Here is a 15,487-nt window from a genome sequence, read left to right on the forward strand (position 1 = left end):
GTGGTCCCCGTCAAATTGATAAACCGGAACTTTATTTGAATAATAAGAAAATAACATACACAGCTAATTTAAAATTTTTAGGTATATATATTACAGAGAATTTAAGTTGGTCCTCTCACATTCACCATTTAGTTCAAAAATTAAACAAAAACCATCTATCTTATCAAATCCTTACGAGATTTGGTCAGTCTTCCAATTTTGAGAAGTGTGTACTTTGCGAAATTTGAATCTTTATTGAGATATGGTATTATTTTTTGGGGCTGTGGTCAAAAGGACATTCAAACTGTATTTAAAATCCAAAAAAAAAATGTTTAAGACTGATCAAAAGAGTCAACAACAGGATATCGTTTAGAGAATTTTTTGGTGAATTTAAAATTTTAACCTTAACTTCATTGTATATCTTTGAGACGTTGTGTTTTTTAAGGAAAAATAGGATATATAACATCTCGTATTCAGATGTGCATGGTTATAACACAGTACATAAGCAGAATTTGTATGTCCAACCATGTAACACCTCACATTGTAAAAGGAGTGTGATTAACATGGGAATAAGATTGTATAATAACTTGCCCTCTCAAATAAGAAGTATTCAAGAGTTCAAGGTTTTTAAGCGTCAATTAAAGGATTGCTTGTTGTGCAAAGCTTTTTATTCCCTTCAAGAATATTTTTACAAGAATTAGCTTAATAATAGAACAAAGATACTTAGGTAATTTATTTTAGCTATTGCATGTAATTTATAGTTTAGTTTTTGTTGCCTTATTATACTCATCCACTGTTTTATGATATTTAAAGGACTTATTATGTTATTTATCTATGGTTTTTTATATTATTAGTCATTTGATGTGATGTTTAATCTCATATACTTTTTTTAAAAAACTGACTTGTCCAATTGTACATAATGTAACAGTTATGGATGTTAAATNATCAATCAATCAATCAATCCTCCTGAAGATGGTTGCTCTGACCAAAACATGTTAAGGATGAAAGATTAAAAAAACAAATTATTTATCAATAACACTGGATGGCATTAATAATCTATTATACTATTATTAGTATGACAGAGCAGGATGAACAAAGTCACTATTGGGGTCTTCCATCAGACTCTGGAAAATGAGAAACAGGGCATTGTGGAGGAGCTGGTTCCCTCCCACATGGGAGAAATCATAATATGCCTAATTGTTCATTGTGTGGTAACAGCCCAATAACAAACAAGCTGTCACTTTTCATTCATTCATTCATTCATTTCCTTTATTTTCCATATATCTGTAAGGCAAAAAACCTAAGATGTGGAAATAGTCCCTTTGATAATAGATGTATACATGTAATAAATTACATAAGTCACACAACTAAAATAATAACAATAATAATAATACACACACTAGTCAAGTAACATAGGCAATAGAAAAAAAAAACAAAAACAAGAAGCTTATTGCAATTGTAATTACTACACATAATTTAAAAAGTGCATTACTATAAAAATAATAGATGTATACATGTAATAAATTACATAAGTCACACAACTTACATACTTACTGCTCTTACATAATGTAACAGTTATGGATGTTAAATAAATCAATCAACTAAAATAACAATAATAATAATACACACACTAGTCAAGTAGGCAAGGCTACTCAACACTTTGGTAACAATAAAGGGATTGTTCTAGAAAAAGCACACAACAGAGAAACCATGGAAACAGTGTTTTCTACACGGTCCATGTTGAGGTTATATATCAAGAACTTATAGGTGAGAGGTCAAGTACATGAATTAGTGAAAGCATTATAATTACTTGTAGTTATGAGTCGTCAAAAAGAGTTCAATAAACCCAATTATCAATCCAAAGGCTCTGTCGAGTCACTAAATCATGACAATTCATCCTCTGTTGTCAGTTATTTCATATTTTCACATGTAGGAGTGACTACAGATTGCGTTTGAATTGGTAACTGGATTTATTGCAGTCTGCTACAGTACTTGAGTACAATTTACAGTTCACCGTTACATACATGTTTGTGTCCACTTGTGTCTTTGCATCCGTTACTCAGCAGTGGCTTCCAATGGCAGATATTCCCCTTCCTCTGGGTTCCCGAACTATCCCTGTGCCATAACTACCAGCCTCTAACAGCAATGACTCACAAGGACTGACCTGCAGCAGTCCTCTAGCTCACCAACTCTTCACTTTCCTGAACTGCACTGACTCCCAGGCATGCGGCCATCTCACACCAACCTCCTGCTCTTCTGACTCCAACTCAGCTGACTAAACTCTACACCTATCCTGCCTATAACACCTTGGCATGGACCGCACAGAACCCACTGCTCCTCATTGTTATAATTCAGTTGTTGCTTGTTAGGAATCTGTTGCCTAGCAGAGGGTGTTTTTTACCAACTCATTATTTAGCAATAGGTCTATACACTACAATGTACTAAAAGCATGAGAATTATGCAGTTTAGACATAATGGTACAGTAAATGAAACAGGGAACTTCAAGAAAGTGAAAAGAATTGCTGTATCCATTAAAATTCTCATGCAGAGAACTGAATATTTTATTTCAGCTGCAGTTACATAAAAATAGTACTTTCACATGCCTAAAAAAGGAGTATTCCTGAGACTTACAACTCAGAAGCTGTTACTGAAATTATTTTACATACACTGATTAAAGAAATTATGTACCTACCCAAATCCAATGCCATCCAGTCCTTAGAATTTTGTCCTTCTATTCTTGGTATCAGATCATATTGATGCCGCTTTCTTTTGTACAACTTCCTTACAAACTCCGCCACAGCAGACATCTGCCTTTTAGACTTCCCAGTAACAATAACAATATAGTCAACATATTTTATATCTTGTGGCACTGCCACTACAAATAGGTCCTCTAATTTCTCTCTTCTAAGAATATGAACAATTTCTTCAATATCAAACACACCATGAACACCCCCTGAAAAAAGGGGGAAAAAAATAATTATGGCAGATCAATGTGGTTTTTTTAAAAACAGAGTGTTGTTTTTCATGAAATATACCAAAAGCAACATCCTTGGTTTTATAAAATCATTTGCTCAGGGCACTGTTTAGGGAAAACATCATAACAACTTCATATCTAACTACACTAACTTCATGGAGCTGAGCCCTTCCTGAGAAGCCTCCAGTTGTGCAGCTACTTAAGAACTTCCCAGCACTTTACGGTGTTCACAAAAGTCCTCCACTGGTCCCTATCCTGCTTACTTCCAGTTCTCTCCAGCCCAGAAAAACACACGCAACTTCTTATGTGGCCCTTCAACAGAATAGTCTTCCCACCCCTTGGTTAGGTAAATAGGCAGAATGGAATGGTTTACATTAGGTCTAAGAACCATAACCCAAAGTCATTTATATTGCCTCCTTCAATCCTGTCCATCATAATTGCTATATTCTGGTGAAATAACTGGTAAGAAATGATATTCAGCATGTGGGTGGGACATCAGAACAAAAGCTGAAGAGAAGAATGTTAAGGGGGTGAATTGTCAGAGAACTGAAGCATGAAATGGTGTAATACAAGTAATATATCCTCTCTTCCACAGCACAGCGATAGGCTCACATCCATCCAAAAATTTATAACACATTCTGTCTGGCCTGGATAATCCCCAAATGACCTTTATTCAATATCTTGTTGCAGGAAGTCTATCAGGATGCACAATTATCTTTAATTTGAATGACCTGATGTACTGACTTCTGAAACAATCAATCCAGTATTTTCACTCGAACTATCCGAGGTCATGGCAGTTGTTTCATCTATTTATTTATCTTTCAGCCCTAGTGCCGAAGTTGATAAGTTACCAGCCCCCTCACTTCCAAATGGCATCCTATGCGTAACAAAAGTATATCAAACCCTGGTGCTAAGTATGGAACACGTAAAATTGTGGATCCAGTGGCTCAACAACACTAATGCGTCTTCCAGTTACACTACCATGACAGTCTGTGCGTAACATAAATTCAATTTCATCATCAGAATATTTATTGCGGTCACATACTAAAACAACACTTACGTTCAAGATTCAAATCAGAAAATTCATCTTCTTTATCTTGTTCCTGAGGTAATTCCAGAGTTTGAAGGTGTTTTAATCTCTCCTCTTCTACATCCAAAATAACTGTGGCGTCTTCATCTCTGAATACCTGGTATTTCGATGATATGGCTGATGGTATTTGTTCCGATATGCTGAAGCCATGCTTTTTTCCATTTTCCTTATTCCCTTTTTCCGAATCAACTTGGTATAATCTACTAAAGAGCACTCTTTGTGAGTAAACTTGATACAAATTTCTACCAGATTCGAAACTCTTGGCACTTCTAATTCCACAGTTTCTTAATGTAATCATTATTAATATAATGTACCAAACTTGCTTTATTCACAGTTAACACATGCAATAAAACACAACCTAACCCCCACATTCCACTTCATCTTATACCTCGCCGTACGCCTGCACACACATTCTCCGTATGTAGACGCCCGTGACCGCCCGTGACTGATCAACGTTAATCTCGGATCTCTAGCGATGTGGAGTACTATCGGTACCATCCGTACGATCCGTACCACCCGTACTGAACGGTTCATATATAGAAGAAATAATTGAGGATCATCAGTGTGGGTTTCGACGTAACAGATCAACTACAGATCAGATCTTTTACATTCGTCAGATATTGGAGAAAAAATGGGAGTACGATGAGACAGTACATAAGCTATTCATAGACTTCAGGAAAGCCCATGATTCAGTTAAGAGGAAAGTATTGCACAATATTCTGATCGATTCTGATAGAGTTTGGGATACCCATGAAACTATATTTAAGCCGATTAAAATGTGTCTAAACGAAACGTATAGTAAAGTTCGTATAGGTAAACATTTGTCTGATAAATTTCCTATCCAGAATGGTCTAAAACAAGGAAATACTTTATTGCCAGTCCTTTTCAACTTTGCTTTAGAATATGCCACTAGGAAGGTCCAGGAAAACCAGGTGGGACTGAAATTAAATGGGACACGTCAGTTGTTGGTCTATGCCAATGATGCGAATCTACTGGGTGATAATATAGATATCATAAAGAATAACACACAAACTTGATTGATTGATTGATTTATTTCGTCACTGTAGATCATTGTACATGATATATGACAAGTCAGGTTAATTCTGAATATTAACTTTAATTGACGAAAGAAGGAGGTTGTTCTAGAAGTAAACACAGAAAACTAAATATATGTTGCTGTCTCGTCACCAAAATGCAGGGCAAAAACATGACGTAAAGACAGGAAACAGATATTTTGAAAATGTAGTACAGTTCAGATATTTGGGAACAACGATAACAAATCAAAACATGATTCAGTTTGCAGAATTGGCCACTTCTGAAGAAGGGCACAGCTCCATGAGTACGTAAGTTAGTATGGAGCAGCGAAAATTGAGGCCATTATAAGTATCGAGAATTATATAATTAGGGAATGCGCACAATGTGCATAGAGTAATTGTTTTTTTTTTTATTCGCGACTGTATTCGGTTATTGATGTGGTTAAGTTTTTGCATGTGGTAATGTGGTATCTACTGCACTTTTTATCACAGTGTTTACACACTCACACGTCATTTACTTCGTGGAAACGTTCGTTCTTGCATATCTTGTGGTGGAATCCGTGTGCTGCCAACCTAGTAATTGTGTGTCGTAATTTTCTGTTGGGTCCTGTCCAGGTTCTGTCAGTCATTGCATCGTATCGATGTCAGTATCGAGAATTGCAGTTGCGTTGCGGTTGCCAGTTTCCTCTCTGCATCTAGTTGATACATAATTTTCGCTGTACTGTTGGATATCCTGATATACATATGACGCCAGTAATTTCGCGCCTAGATTCAGCTGGTCGTCTTTCTTGTTGAAATACTCGTACTTTGGCGTTGCTTTTGTGTTGCAGTAAGTAATTATATTTGTTACACGAAGTTGTAAGACTCTGTACGTGATGACACCGTATGTTTTTCTTTGCGTTGACTTAATATATAAATACATGTATTTTATTGGCCAAATTAACGAAAAATTGTAAGGGGCTTTAATGTTGGACCAACCAAAAAAAAAAAAAAAACGAACTTAATGGAGCGGAGCCCTTCTTAAGAAGCCACCAATTGTGCAGCTACCTAAGAACTTCCTAGCATTTTATGGAACCAGGATGTTCATCATCATGTTCACAAGAGCCCTCCACTGGTCCCCATCCTGAGTCTGATCGATCCAGGCCAAACCACCCTAGCCTATTTCTCCATGATCCATTTTAATATTCGCCCCTATTGGTGCTAAATGCCCTGTCCATCTCATCCTTTAATTGATCATTCTAGTTATGTTTGACGAAGAGTACAAGTTGGGAAGCTCCTCATTGTGCAGTTTTAATGTTTGACGTTGATCATTATTTTATGTGTAGTTCAGCCAGCTTTATCCCGTTTTGTTTTTCTGTTAACGTAGTAACGAATACAACATAAACTTAATTAGCAATCTCCACACCCCAGAAAAAACAACAATGTTAACGTAATAAGGAATATGACATAAACTTAATTAGCAATCTCCTCCTCAGAAAAAATCAAAAACAAAATACGCATGCAGACTTGCAGCAACAAAAAAAAAAAAAAAAACAAAGTGGGTTGTCCTCATGTACAGCAGTAAGGAAGTGAGAGCAATCACAAAGCTTTTTTGAGACAAATAAAAGTGGCCTTCCGTACACGGAACACAATACAGAACATATTAAAGCCACAGCTGCAAATAGATAAATATAGTAAAAGTTGAATTTATCAACTGAAATACCTAGATTGCCCGTTAAAGTATGTTGGGCAAACAGGAAGAACATCCAAGACCAGATACAAAGAACACATTCATGACATAACAGTTTAGACGCATCAAAACACCTGAGGATGGCCGTCTGTAGCCACAACCTGTTGTGTTGGTGTTGAATGGTGAATATTTTAATGATTGTTGCATTATTGACAGACTGAATACATAGACATTTAAGAATGTCACTTAGAAGAAGCAAAGTATCCTCAGTGATAGGTCCTGGAGTTCCAGATTAGGGTGTAGATGTTGTGTTCAGGAAATTTCAAATTAAACTATAACGCTTTACATGGCTTCTCTTAACCACATGAAATTTGGGTTTAAAAATAGATTTTTCTCTTCAAAAGTTATAAAGATCCCCCAGGATGTGCTAATGGACACTGACGTTTTACAAACTTTAATTTTTATTAAGGTTGTATTACTATTTTCTATATCTAGCAGAAAGAAATTGAAAACCATTTTACAGGCGCAGTTTGATATGCATAAAGATTCATCTCTTTTGATGCCTTAAATATTTCAGGCTACATTTCATTGTCACTTGTTTCTGCTATATAAGTGGCATGTTTTTTTCTCTCACGGCAATCAAATTAACCATGTTCTCAGACAAATGCAGCAGCATTTTCTTTCACAAGCTCCCTTGGTTGATTTTCACTAATGGGAATTTCTTATTGTTGGCTGCACGCCATAGCTCAAGCAGTTAGTTGCTGGCTTCCCACTGTGGTGGCCTGGGTTCGATCCCAGGTCTGGTCAGGTGGGATTTGTGGTGGACAAAGTGGCGCTGGGGCAGGTTTTCTCCGAGTGCTTCGGTTTCCCCTGTCAATCTTCATTTCACCAATTGCTCCACAATCAACCTCGCCTATCATCTGGGGCTGGTACAATAGGCCAGAAGTGGCCGCAGTACAAGGGACTTAGTTCCACCCCACTAGCAATAAAAAAAATAATACTGTTGGCTACCAATTAAATTAGAAAATTTTCAGGTAACATTATTAGTAACAGTGGTCCAGAAACTGCCATTTTCAAATCCCCAGCAGTTCATGACATGTTTCAGGGTGTTTTTCATGTGATAATACATTATGGCTTATTTTTGTGTGAGAATTAGGAAGTGATATCCCTTTTCAGACCTGATCTTTTACATCTGAATAAATGATGGTATGAATTGTAAGGATACTGCTTTTCTGTTTCAGATATTTAACATCATACCATGACAACAGTTCAGACAAGGCTTCAGTTTAATGTTATGAAGAAAAGACTGCATGGTTCTAAGTTAAACCCTGGGAAGGAGAATGCTATCTGTGGGAACAAGAGATCTTCAGCATTGAATGCTTGTGTTGAACATGGAAGAAAGTTTTGTGAAAATAAACATCAGTCTAAATGCAAGAACTATTTGCCCAAACAAATTTTATTGCTTGATGATGGTAGTGATGGTGATTCAGAAATAGAAGGTATTGCAGTTAAACATTATATTAATAAAGCTGTTGGAAAGAAAGCTTCTCAATATACAGAAAATATACAAATAATAAATAGTGATGGCAAACCCATAAGTTTGTGCATTCCATTTCTCAGTATCCACATTTTATATATTTTAAATGTGTTAAAAGTATAAGTACAGACCAGTTGGTTTGTGAAGATCAAGTTTGTGTCTTACAGATTCTTGTATTATTTAATGACATTTGTTTTAACTATGAAGATTATATGCTGATGAATGGTAGTATGATTGAAAATAAGGAACAAAAAAAAGATACGGAAGAAAATGGTGGTTCCGCTGATTAAGATGGTATCCCAGCATTTGTCTAAGACTACAAAATCCATGCAAAACCTCAGAATAGCTGGTCTGCATAAAACAGGAGTGCTAACACACATCCCTGATGTTCAGTTGGAGAGATCATGTTCATCCTTTGGTGGATTTATTCCTTCCTCAAAGAAATTGTCCCCTGTAATAATTGAATAGAAGTACTGGCTGAATACCAGCCAGTCATGTTGCTGCTTTGTGCTAGTGTTCAGTCTCTGCTTTCTGAGAATTCATTTTTTTTTTTAAATTCAGTCATTAAAAAAATTGTAATACATAGCACGTCCACAAAGTAAGTTTCCCACTCTTTCCACAGGTAGCAAACCTTATATTATGCGAAGCGACTGCGCATATATGATAGAGCAATGACGTAGCATGGTGCATGCACTAACGGAATTTCTCACGTTCCCACAGTAGCATCGTTGCAGCTGTTGAAGATGGAGGGTCTTATTCCAGCTCCCGCTGACTTTGAAGTGCAGTCAGTGATAAAGTTTTTGAATACACAGAACATAGCGCTGATCAAAATTCATCGTCAGCTGTGCCAGGTCTATGGGCCTAACATCATGAGCAAGCAGGTGGTGTGTCGCTGGTGCAGACAGTTTTCAGCAGGTCGACAAAGTGTGCATGATGAGAAGCGCAGTGGGCAGCCATCAATCATTACAGACCTAGTGGAGCTTGTGCAGGAATGTAGTATGGAGAATTATCGCGTCACAATTACGGAACTCAGCAGTCATGTCCCGTAGATTTCCTGCTCGTTGTTGCACGAAATTATCATGGAGCATCTGTTGCTCAGGAAATTGTGCGCCAGGTGGGTGCTGAAGCAACTGACACCAGAACAAAACAAAGCGCATGGAGTCAGCATTGACATTTCTGCAGCGGTACCATGATGACAGCGACGAGTTTCTGGACCAGATCATCACAGGTGATGAAATGTGGATTGCACACATTACCCCAGGAACCAAGCAGCAGTCAATGCATTGGCGTCACAGTGGATCTCCCTGTAAGACAAAATTCAAGCAGACATCAGCACGGAAAATGATGTGCACGGTATTCTGGGACAGACGGTGCGTTCTCCACGTCGACTTCCTGACCAGAGGTGAGACGGTGAATGCTGAGCGTTACTGTGAAACACTGCAGAAATTGTGATGGGCCATTCAGAACAAGGGGCGCAGGATGCTTAGTGCCGGTATTGTCTTCCTGCACAATAACACTAGGCTGCGCACGCCTCGACGGACAACAAGTCTCCTGCAGGAGGTCAGCTGGGAGGTGTTTAATCATCCACCCTACAGCCCAGACCTCACTCCCAGTGATTTCCATCTTTTCCTACACCTCAAGAAGTTCCTGTCCAGTGAGCGTCAGCGTTTTGAGAATGACAGAGAGGCGGAGATGGTTGTCACACAGTGGTTCCAGTCCCAGGCGGCAGACTTCTGTGACACAGGTATTCAAAAGTTGGTCCCACGGTATGACATATGTCTCAATTCCGGTGGCAATTATGTTGAAAAATAGCTGGACACTTGCTGTATCTGTTGCAATAAATATTTCCATGAAATTGTGTTTTGTTTCTGTAAACAGCCCCAGGGAAACTTACTTTGTGGATGAGCCTCGTATTCTTTTTAACTCTAACTTTAAGTGATTACTTTCTGACATACTGTATGTGATTACAATGACAGGGTAGTTGAGAAATCCAAATAGAGGTATAAAAAATAATGTAGGTTTATGAAGTTGGTACATTATACAAAATATATGTAAACGATCTGTTGTGTTCCTCATTATGAGTTTGTGTGTTCCTGTAATTTCCTTTTGCACTTTTGAAGTATTATCTCATTTAGGAACTGAGTCCCTGTATCAGAACAGATATGGGATGATGTAATAATATAATTACAGGTGAAATGGAAAATGCCTCTTCCCCACCAAAATGTAGTAAGACAGTAACTGAAGATTGTAATGCTGTGGAAAGGACTGGTATTACTTCACCACCCACACCTTCTTGCCTTATAACACAGCTGCGCTTAAGTGTTCCTTGCAATTCTGCAGTCACACACAATCGGAAGCATCTCCCTCCTAAGCAGCTCTTCATGTCAGGTATTTGATATGCAGTGTTGTCAACCTTATTATAAAGTTAATAAATTTTGTACAGTAATTTACTGGGACTAACTGATTTATTATTTTTTGGTTTGTTTTAAAACTATTTAAACTTCTTCATGAATATACTTATTACCTTCTTCAATTTGGTCATTTTATTTTTCCTCTCTTGGAATTCCTTCACCATGCTCATTCTTAAAAGTTTCATAATATTGTATGCATTCTTTTAGCCATATCACATTTATAGTCTCAGAATGTTTCTAATTGTGCCTTGGGGTAAGAATTTCTAGGCTTCATTTGGCACATAAAGAATTCCAATTCAGTTATCCTGTTATCTGCATTTTATATGCCAGCATCATTTTGACATTTAAATTCTCTCTCTCTGCATACTTTTCTCAGTTGTTTGAAGTGTTCATCCCAGGACCTAGTTCTTTGCTATTTTTCTGTGAAGCAAATCGTCCTATATTAAAATTCCCAAATCCTGAATGTGGATGTAATCACTTATATAATTTGGTGGCCATTTTGTGTTCAGTTTGGTCTTCATTATCTGTTTCATAGTATAGGTGTGGGATACATGATGTGAACTTCTCAAATAAGTTTTTTTAATTTATCAGTATCCTATTAGATTTGTATTTTTTTTTAAATGTAATGCAAAGTTTGTATGCTGTATCTGGTATTTTGTTAATTACTTTTTAAAATTATAGTTGTCTCTTGTGCTTAATGGGGTGACAATGGACATATCCTTTGGAAGTTCACAGAAGTATTTAGAATCCTCATACTGCATCTGGTTTGTTCCGTAGAGTCAGCTTATCAAGAAGTCCGTCAGGCTCTTCAGGGTTGTGCACCAACAAGTTTACCAGGTCGTGAGGTTCACTTGGACAAACTCCATTCATTTTTGCAGGATCATTTAACAGCCGGCAGCTCAGGAACTCTCTATGTGTCTGGACCCCCAGGCACTGGAAAAACAGCTTGTTTATCCAAAATTATGGAACTTCCAGAGGTGTAGCATGAAAATTATCTTTAATAAATTCACTTTCAATAGATGTATCTGTGTTGGTAGTATTGTACTTGTATATTTCAAATGTATGATGTAACTGAAGGTATGATTTTTAAAAATATGTGTAACGTTTATATACAAAATAAGTAATATTACCACCTCATTTATGCTGGATTCTTACTTGGCTCATTCTCTGACCACAAAGATGGAGGCATACTTTCCCCTGAATCATGAGTGAACATCAACTGGACTACACAATATCACAACCTAAGATAGTGCTCTTCATTGGAACCTCACCCAACACAATTAGTTTTGTGACTTTTACCATATATTTGTTTATGCATTTTCTTCTGCCTCAGAAGGATCAGAATGTAATCCCATTCTGGCTTCAGATCACTGTTTATGAAGTTCACCATTAACTCTTCCCTCTAGTGAATGGTAATTCAAAGATGGATTTTGATATTCTTGCTTATGACATTCTGTCTAGATGTGGTACTTATTTTGGACTTCTTATATATTATTATTGTTTGTTCTGTTCAAACTAGTGCATGCTTTGACAGTTCTTAAAATTTCATGGCAGTATGTTGTATCTAATCCAAACCCTGTCTATATAGTCTTTCATACATGTGGCAATGATGAAACTAGCATCTTATGTTCACATTCTAATATAAAGGATCTTAGCAGGAATATTCTTATAACAATTGAAATCTTAAATGGATGGTTTAGAGCTAATAAATTATCTTTAACTTTTAATAAGACACATTGTATTCAATTTAAAACTAAGACAATAATGTCAGATACTTTTACAGTAAATCATAATAATAAGTTTATCAACCGTACCTTCAGTACTAAATTCTTGGGAGGTATAGTTGGTAGTGCCTTGATAAGGAGGAATCACATTGATTTACTTGTAAAAAAAATTAAGTAAGGCTTGGTACATAACTGGAAATATGAAATAGTACATGTCTATTTCAGCTTTAAAGGTAATCTGTTATTCCTTTTTTCACTCCTTAATGATCTGTGGTATCATCTTTTGGGGAAACTCATCTCATAGTTCTGCTGTTTTTCTTCTGCAAAAAATGCTATCTGAACGATGTTGGGATATGGCAATAGAGTTTCATGTAGAAACATATTTAAAAAAGAGTTATATATTTTATCATTTGCATCACAATACATATTTTCGAGGCCAGTATTTGTATTGCAAAATAAAGTTCTTTTTCCATCAAACATCGATTCTCATATTATTGATACTAGACAAAGACAAGATTTGTATCTATCTCAAGCTAATTTAACTATTTATCAAAAAGGAGTTTATTATACGGATATAAAAATGTTCAATAAATTGCCCGTAGAACTCAAGAACACATCTAATAATTTTAAAAAGTTTAAGGTTGTATTAATGCATTTCTTGAATACTCATACATTTTATACTTTGGATGAATATCTAAAGAGATAATTTTTATTATTGTATTCATTGTACTGTCTAGTTATGTAATATTTATGTATGTATTCTATGCTCTAAAATAATTTATGTCATGTTCTATATTCATCTTTGGAGCTCTTGAACTTACAATAAATACAAATACAAATATTTTACATATTTGTAATTTCTGTTTTTCATTCTTTTCAGTTTAAAAATGGGTACAAAATTATCAATATTAATTGTACCTCCATTAAATCATCTGGTTCTATTTATGCAAGAATTGCTCAAGAACTTGCTTTGAAAGTGTCTAAACAAACCGAGAAAAACTATTTGGCAAGTGTTGAGCGATATTTGACTTCAAATCATAAAATGATGTAAGTATGATCCATTTGATGTACATTTGAAATTTTTTGCTTTAGACACCATGAAGACAAATAGGTTCATTATTTTTCTGCAAAGTAAATATTTTTTTTCTTTCAGTTTGTTGGTGCTGGATGAAATTGACCAACTCGATAGTCGGAAGCAGTCTGTTTTATACACAGTGTTTGAATGGCCATCAACACATAACTCAAAATTAGTCCTCATAGGAATTGCTAATGCATTAGATCTGACAGACAGGATATTGCCCCGCCTACAAGCACGTCTTGATCTGAGACCTGAGCTCCTGCACTTTGCCCCATACACAAAATTGGAGATTGTTGGTATACTATCAGAAAGATTAATGCAGGTAAATATACCAAAGGTTAGATGATGCAAGTGCTACCAGATTCAAGGACTTCAGTTTAATGATTGTTATAGTATTGACTCAAGTATAAGATGCCCTAGAATATAAAGTGTGGCCAATTTTAAGGAAGAATATTTTTATTTCTAACCAATCAAATTTTTAGAATGAGTTTTTTTTTCATTAGCTCTCCTTTGACTAACATATGCAACAATTCATTATCACAAGGAATTTTCCAATATCGTTTAAAATACTCGCAATAAAACCGCTGTTTAAAAAAAGTGATAAATCAATATTTCCAACTATAGGCCTATATCACTTTTAACTTTGCTCTCTAAGGTATTAGAAAAAGCTATGAGCATTCAATTGATTCAGCACTTAAATAACAATAACATTTTAGTGGAAGAACAGTTTGGTTTTAGAATAAAATCTTCAACAGATGAGGCTATATACAAATTAGTGAATGAAATCTGTAAAACTTTAAACAGCAGAAACTTAAGAGGAGGCATTTTTTGTGATCTTGAAAAGGCCTTTGATTGTGTTAATCATGAGGTTCTGTTGTCGAAATTGGATTTCTGTGGGATAAAAGGTAAAGCTAAACTATGGCTTCAATCATATTTCAGAAATAGATATCAGAGGGTTTTAATTACAAATATAAATCTTAATTTCGATGAATTTTCGACATGGGGCAAAATTAGACATGGTGTCCCGCAAGGTTCGATTCTGGGTCCATTGTTATTTCTCATTTATATAAACGATTTACCCAAAACTATAAATGGTAAAACTGTACCTATATTATTTGCAGTTAGTTAAAAGTTCAAACTATGCTTTTCATAGTATAAATGAACGGTTCAAAGTAAATCAACTTTCTATACATTTTAACAAAACCCACTACATTCAATTTACAGCTAGAAATAATAATCCTAAATATGAAATAAAAGTTGTATATGATAAAAAACAAATTACATCTATATCAAATATTAAATTTCTTGGAATATTCATTGATGATACAATGAGCTGGAAATACCACATTGAATATAATAGTTCAAAACTAAGTGCAAGTTTGCTACATAATAAGATCGCTTAAACCATACACATCCATAAATACCTTAAAAATGGTTTATCACTCTTATTTTAACTCTTTGACTGGCGTGGGCGTGTTTTAACGCCCGGATGATGCCAGCTGTTCCCTGGCATTGGTGTGTTTTAACGCTTTGACAATCTCTTCCCTTCTTTGCTCTCTTGGCATTCATCAACCAAAGACATATATATGATAGTTTTTGTACATGTTTGTAAAGAACCCTTGTAAACTTTGTGGGGGTCTATATTACTGTCAGAACCCTCTGAGAAGGAAAGGGTCAGAACATATTTCACATTCATTCAGTTTCACCATGGTTTCTCGCAGCAAGTGTCGGCGTGTTCCTACAAACCAGCTGGAAAGTGTTGTGAAGGAGATTTGTGCTGATGATGATAGTGGCGATGAAATAATGATTCCTGAATTAGATAAAGTTGATAGTGACAATAATACAATGATAGACAGTGATCATGAACATTTAGCTACCACGAGTGCGGTGCCTGACATGCCCATCTCATGAACGTACGGAGACATTGTACCAACAATAGTTCTATTTGCTAGTAGTTTCGGGATCAAAATTAATATAACACATAAAATGCA

At 35.9% G+C, this 15,487-nt stretch overlaps 2 protein-coding genes across 7 annotated transcripts in view; one reads left to right on the forward strand and one right to left on the reverse strand.

The window, feature by feature from the left end:
• The window catches only part of LOC111865208, a 9,585-nt gene extending 5,078 nt beyond the window's left edge, over positions 1–4,507 (reverse strand). The window contains exons 1-3 of one of the 2 annotated variants that reach the window (XM_023853061.2): positions 4,014–4,507; positions 2,672–2,932; positions 941–1,263 (exon numbers count right to left, since the gene is read on the reverse strand). In XM_023853061.2, coding sequence (XP_023708829.1) covers positions 1,232–1,263; positions 2,672–2,932; positions 4,014–4,341 — 621 coding nt within the window. In that variant the 5' untranslated portion in view covers positions 4,342–4,507 and the 3' untranslated portion in view covers positions 941–1,231. Of the gene's footprint in view, positions 1–940; positions 1,264–2,671; positions 2,933–4,013 lie in introns of those variants that run through there. The other variant, XM_023853060.2, reaches the window with a different exon arrangement.
• A 154-nt stretch (positions 4,508–4,661) lies between these two features.
• LOC111865178 (cell division control protein 6 homolog) overlaps positions 4,662–15,487 on the forward strand; it is a 28,095-nt gene continuing 17,269 nt past the window's right edge. For 2 of the 5 annotated variants that reach the window (XM_023852981.2, XM_023852983.2), the window contains exons 1-6: positions 5,427–5,906; positions 7,988–8,245; positions 10,474–10,671; positions 11,472–11,671; positions 13,299–13,465; positions 13,572–13,818. In XM_023852981.2, coding sequence (XP_023708749.1) covers positions 8,005–8,245; positions 10,474–10,671; positions 11,472–11,671; positions 13,299–13,465; positions 13,572–13,818 — 1,053 coding nt within the window. In that variant the 5' untranslated portion in view covers positions 5,427–5,906; positions 7,988–8,004. Of the gene's footprint in view, positions 4,681–5,363; positions 5,383–5,425; positions 5,907–7,987; positions 8,246–10,473; positions 10,672–11,471; positions 11,672–13,298; positions 13,466–13,571; positions 13,819–15,487 lie in introns of those variants that run through there. The other 3 variants (XM_023852982.2, XM_033751722.1, XM_023852984.2) reach the window with 3 other exon arrangements.

This window comes from Cryptotermes secundus, unplaced genomic scaffold, assembly GCF_002891405.2.
Source record: "Cryptotermes secundus unplaced genomic scaffold, Csec_1.0 scaffold238, whole genome shotgun sequence".
NCBI classification, from domain to species: Eukaryota; Metazoa; Arthropoda; class Insecta; order Blattodea; family Kalotermitidae; genus Cryptotermes; species Cryptotermes secundus.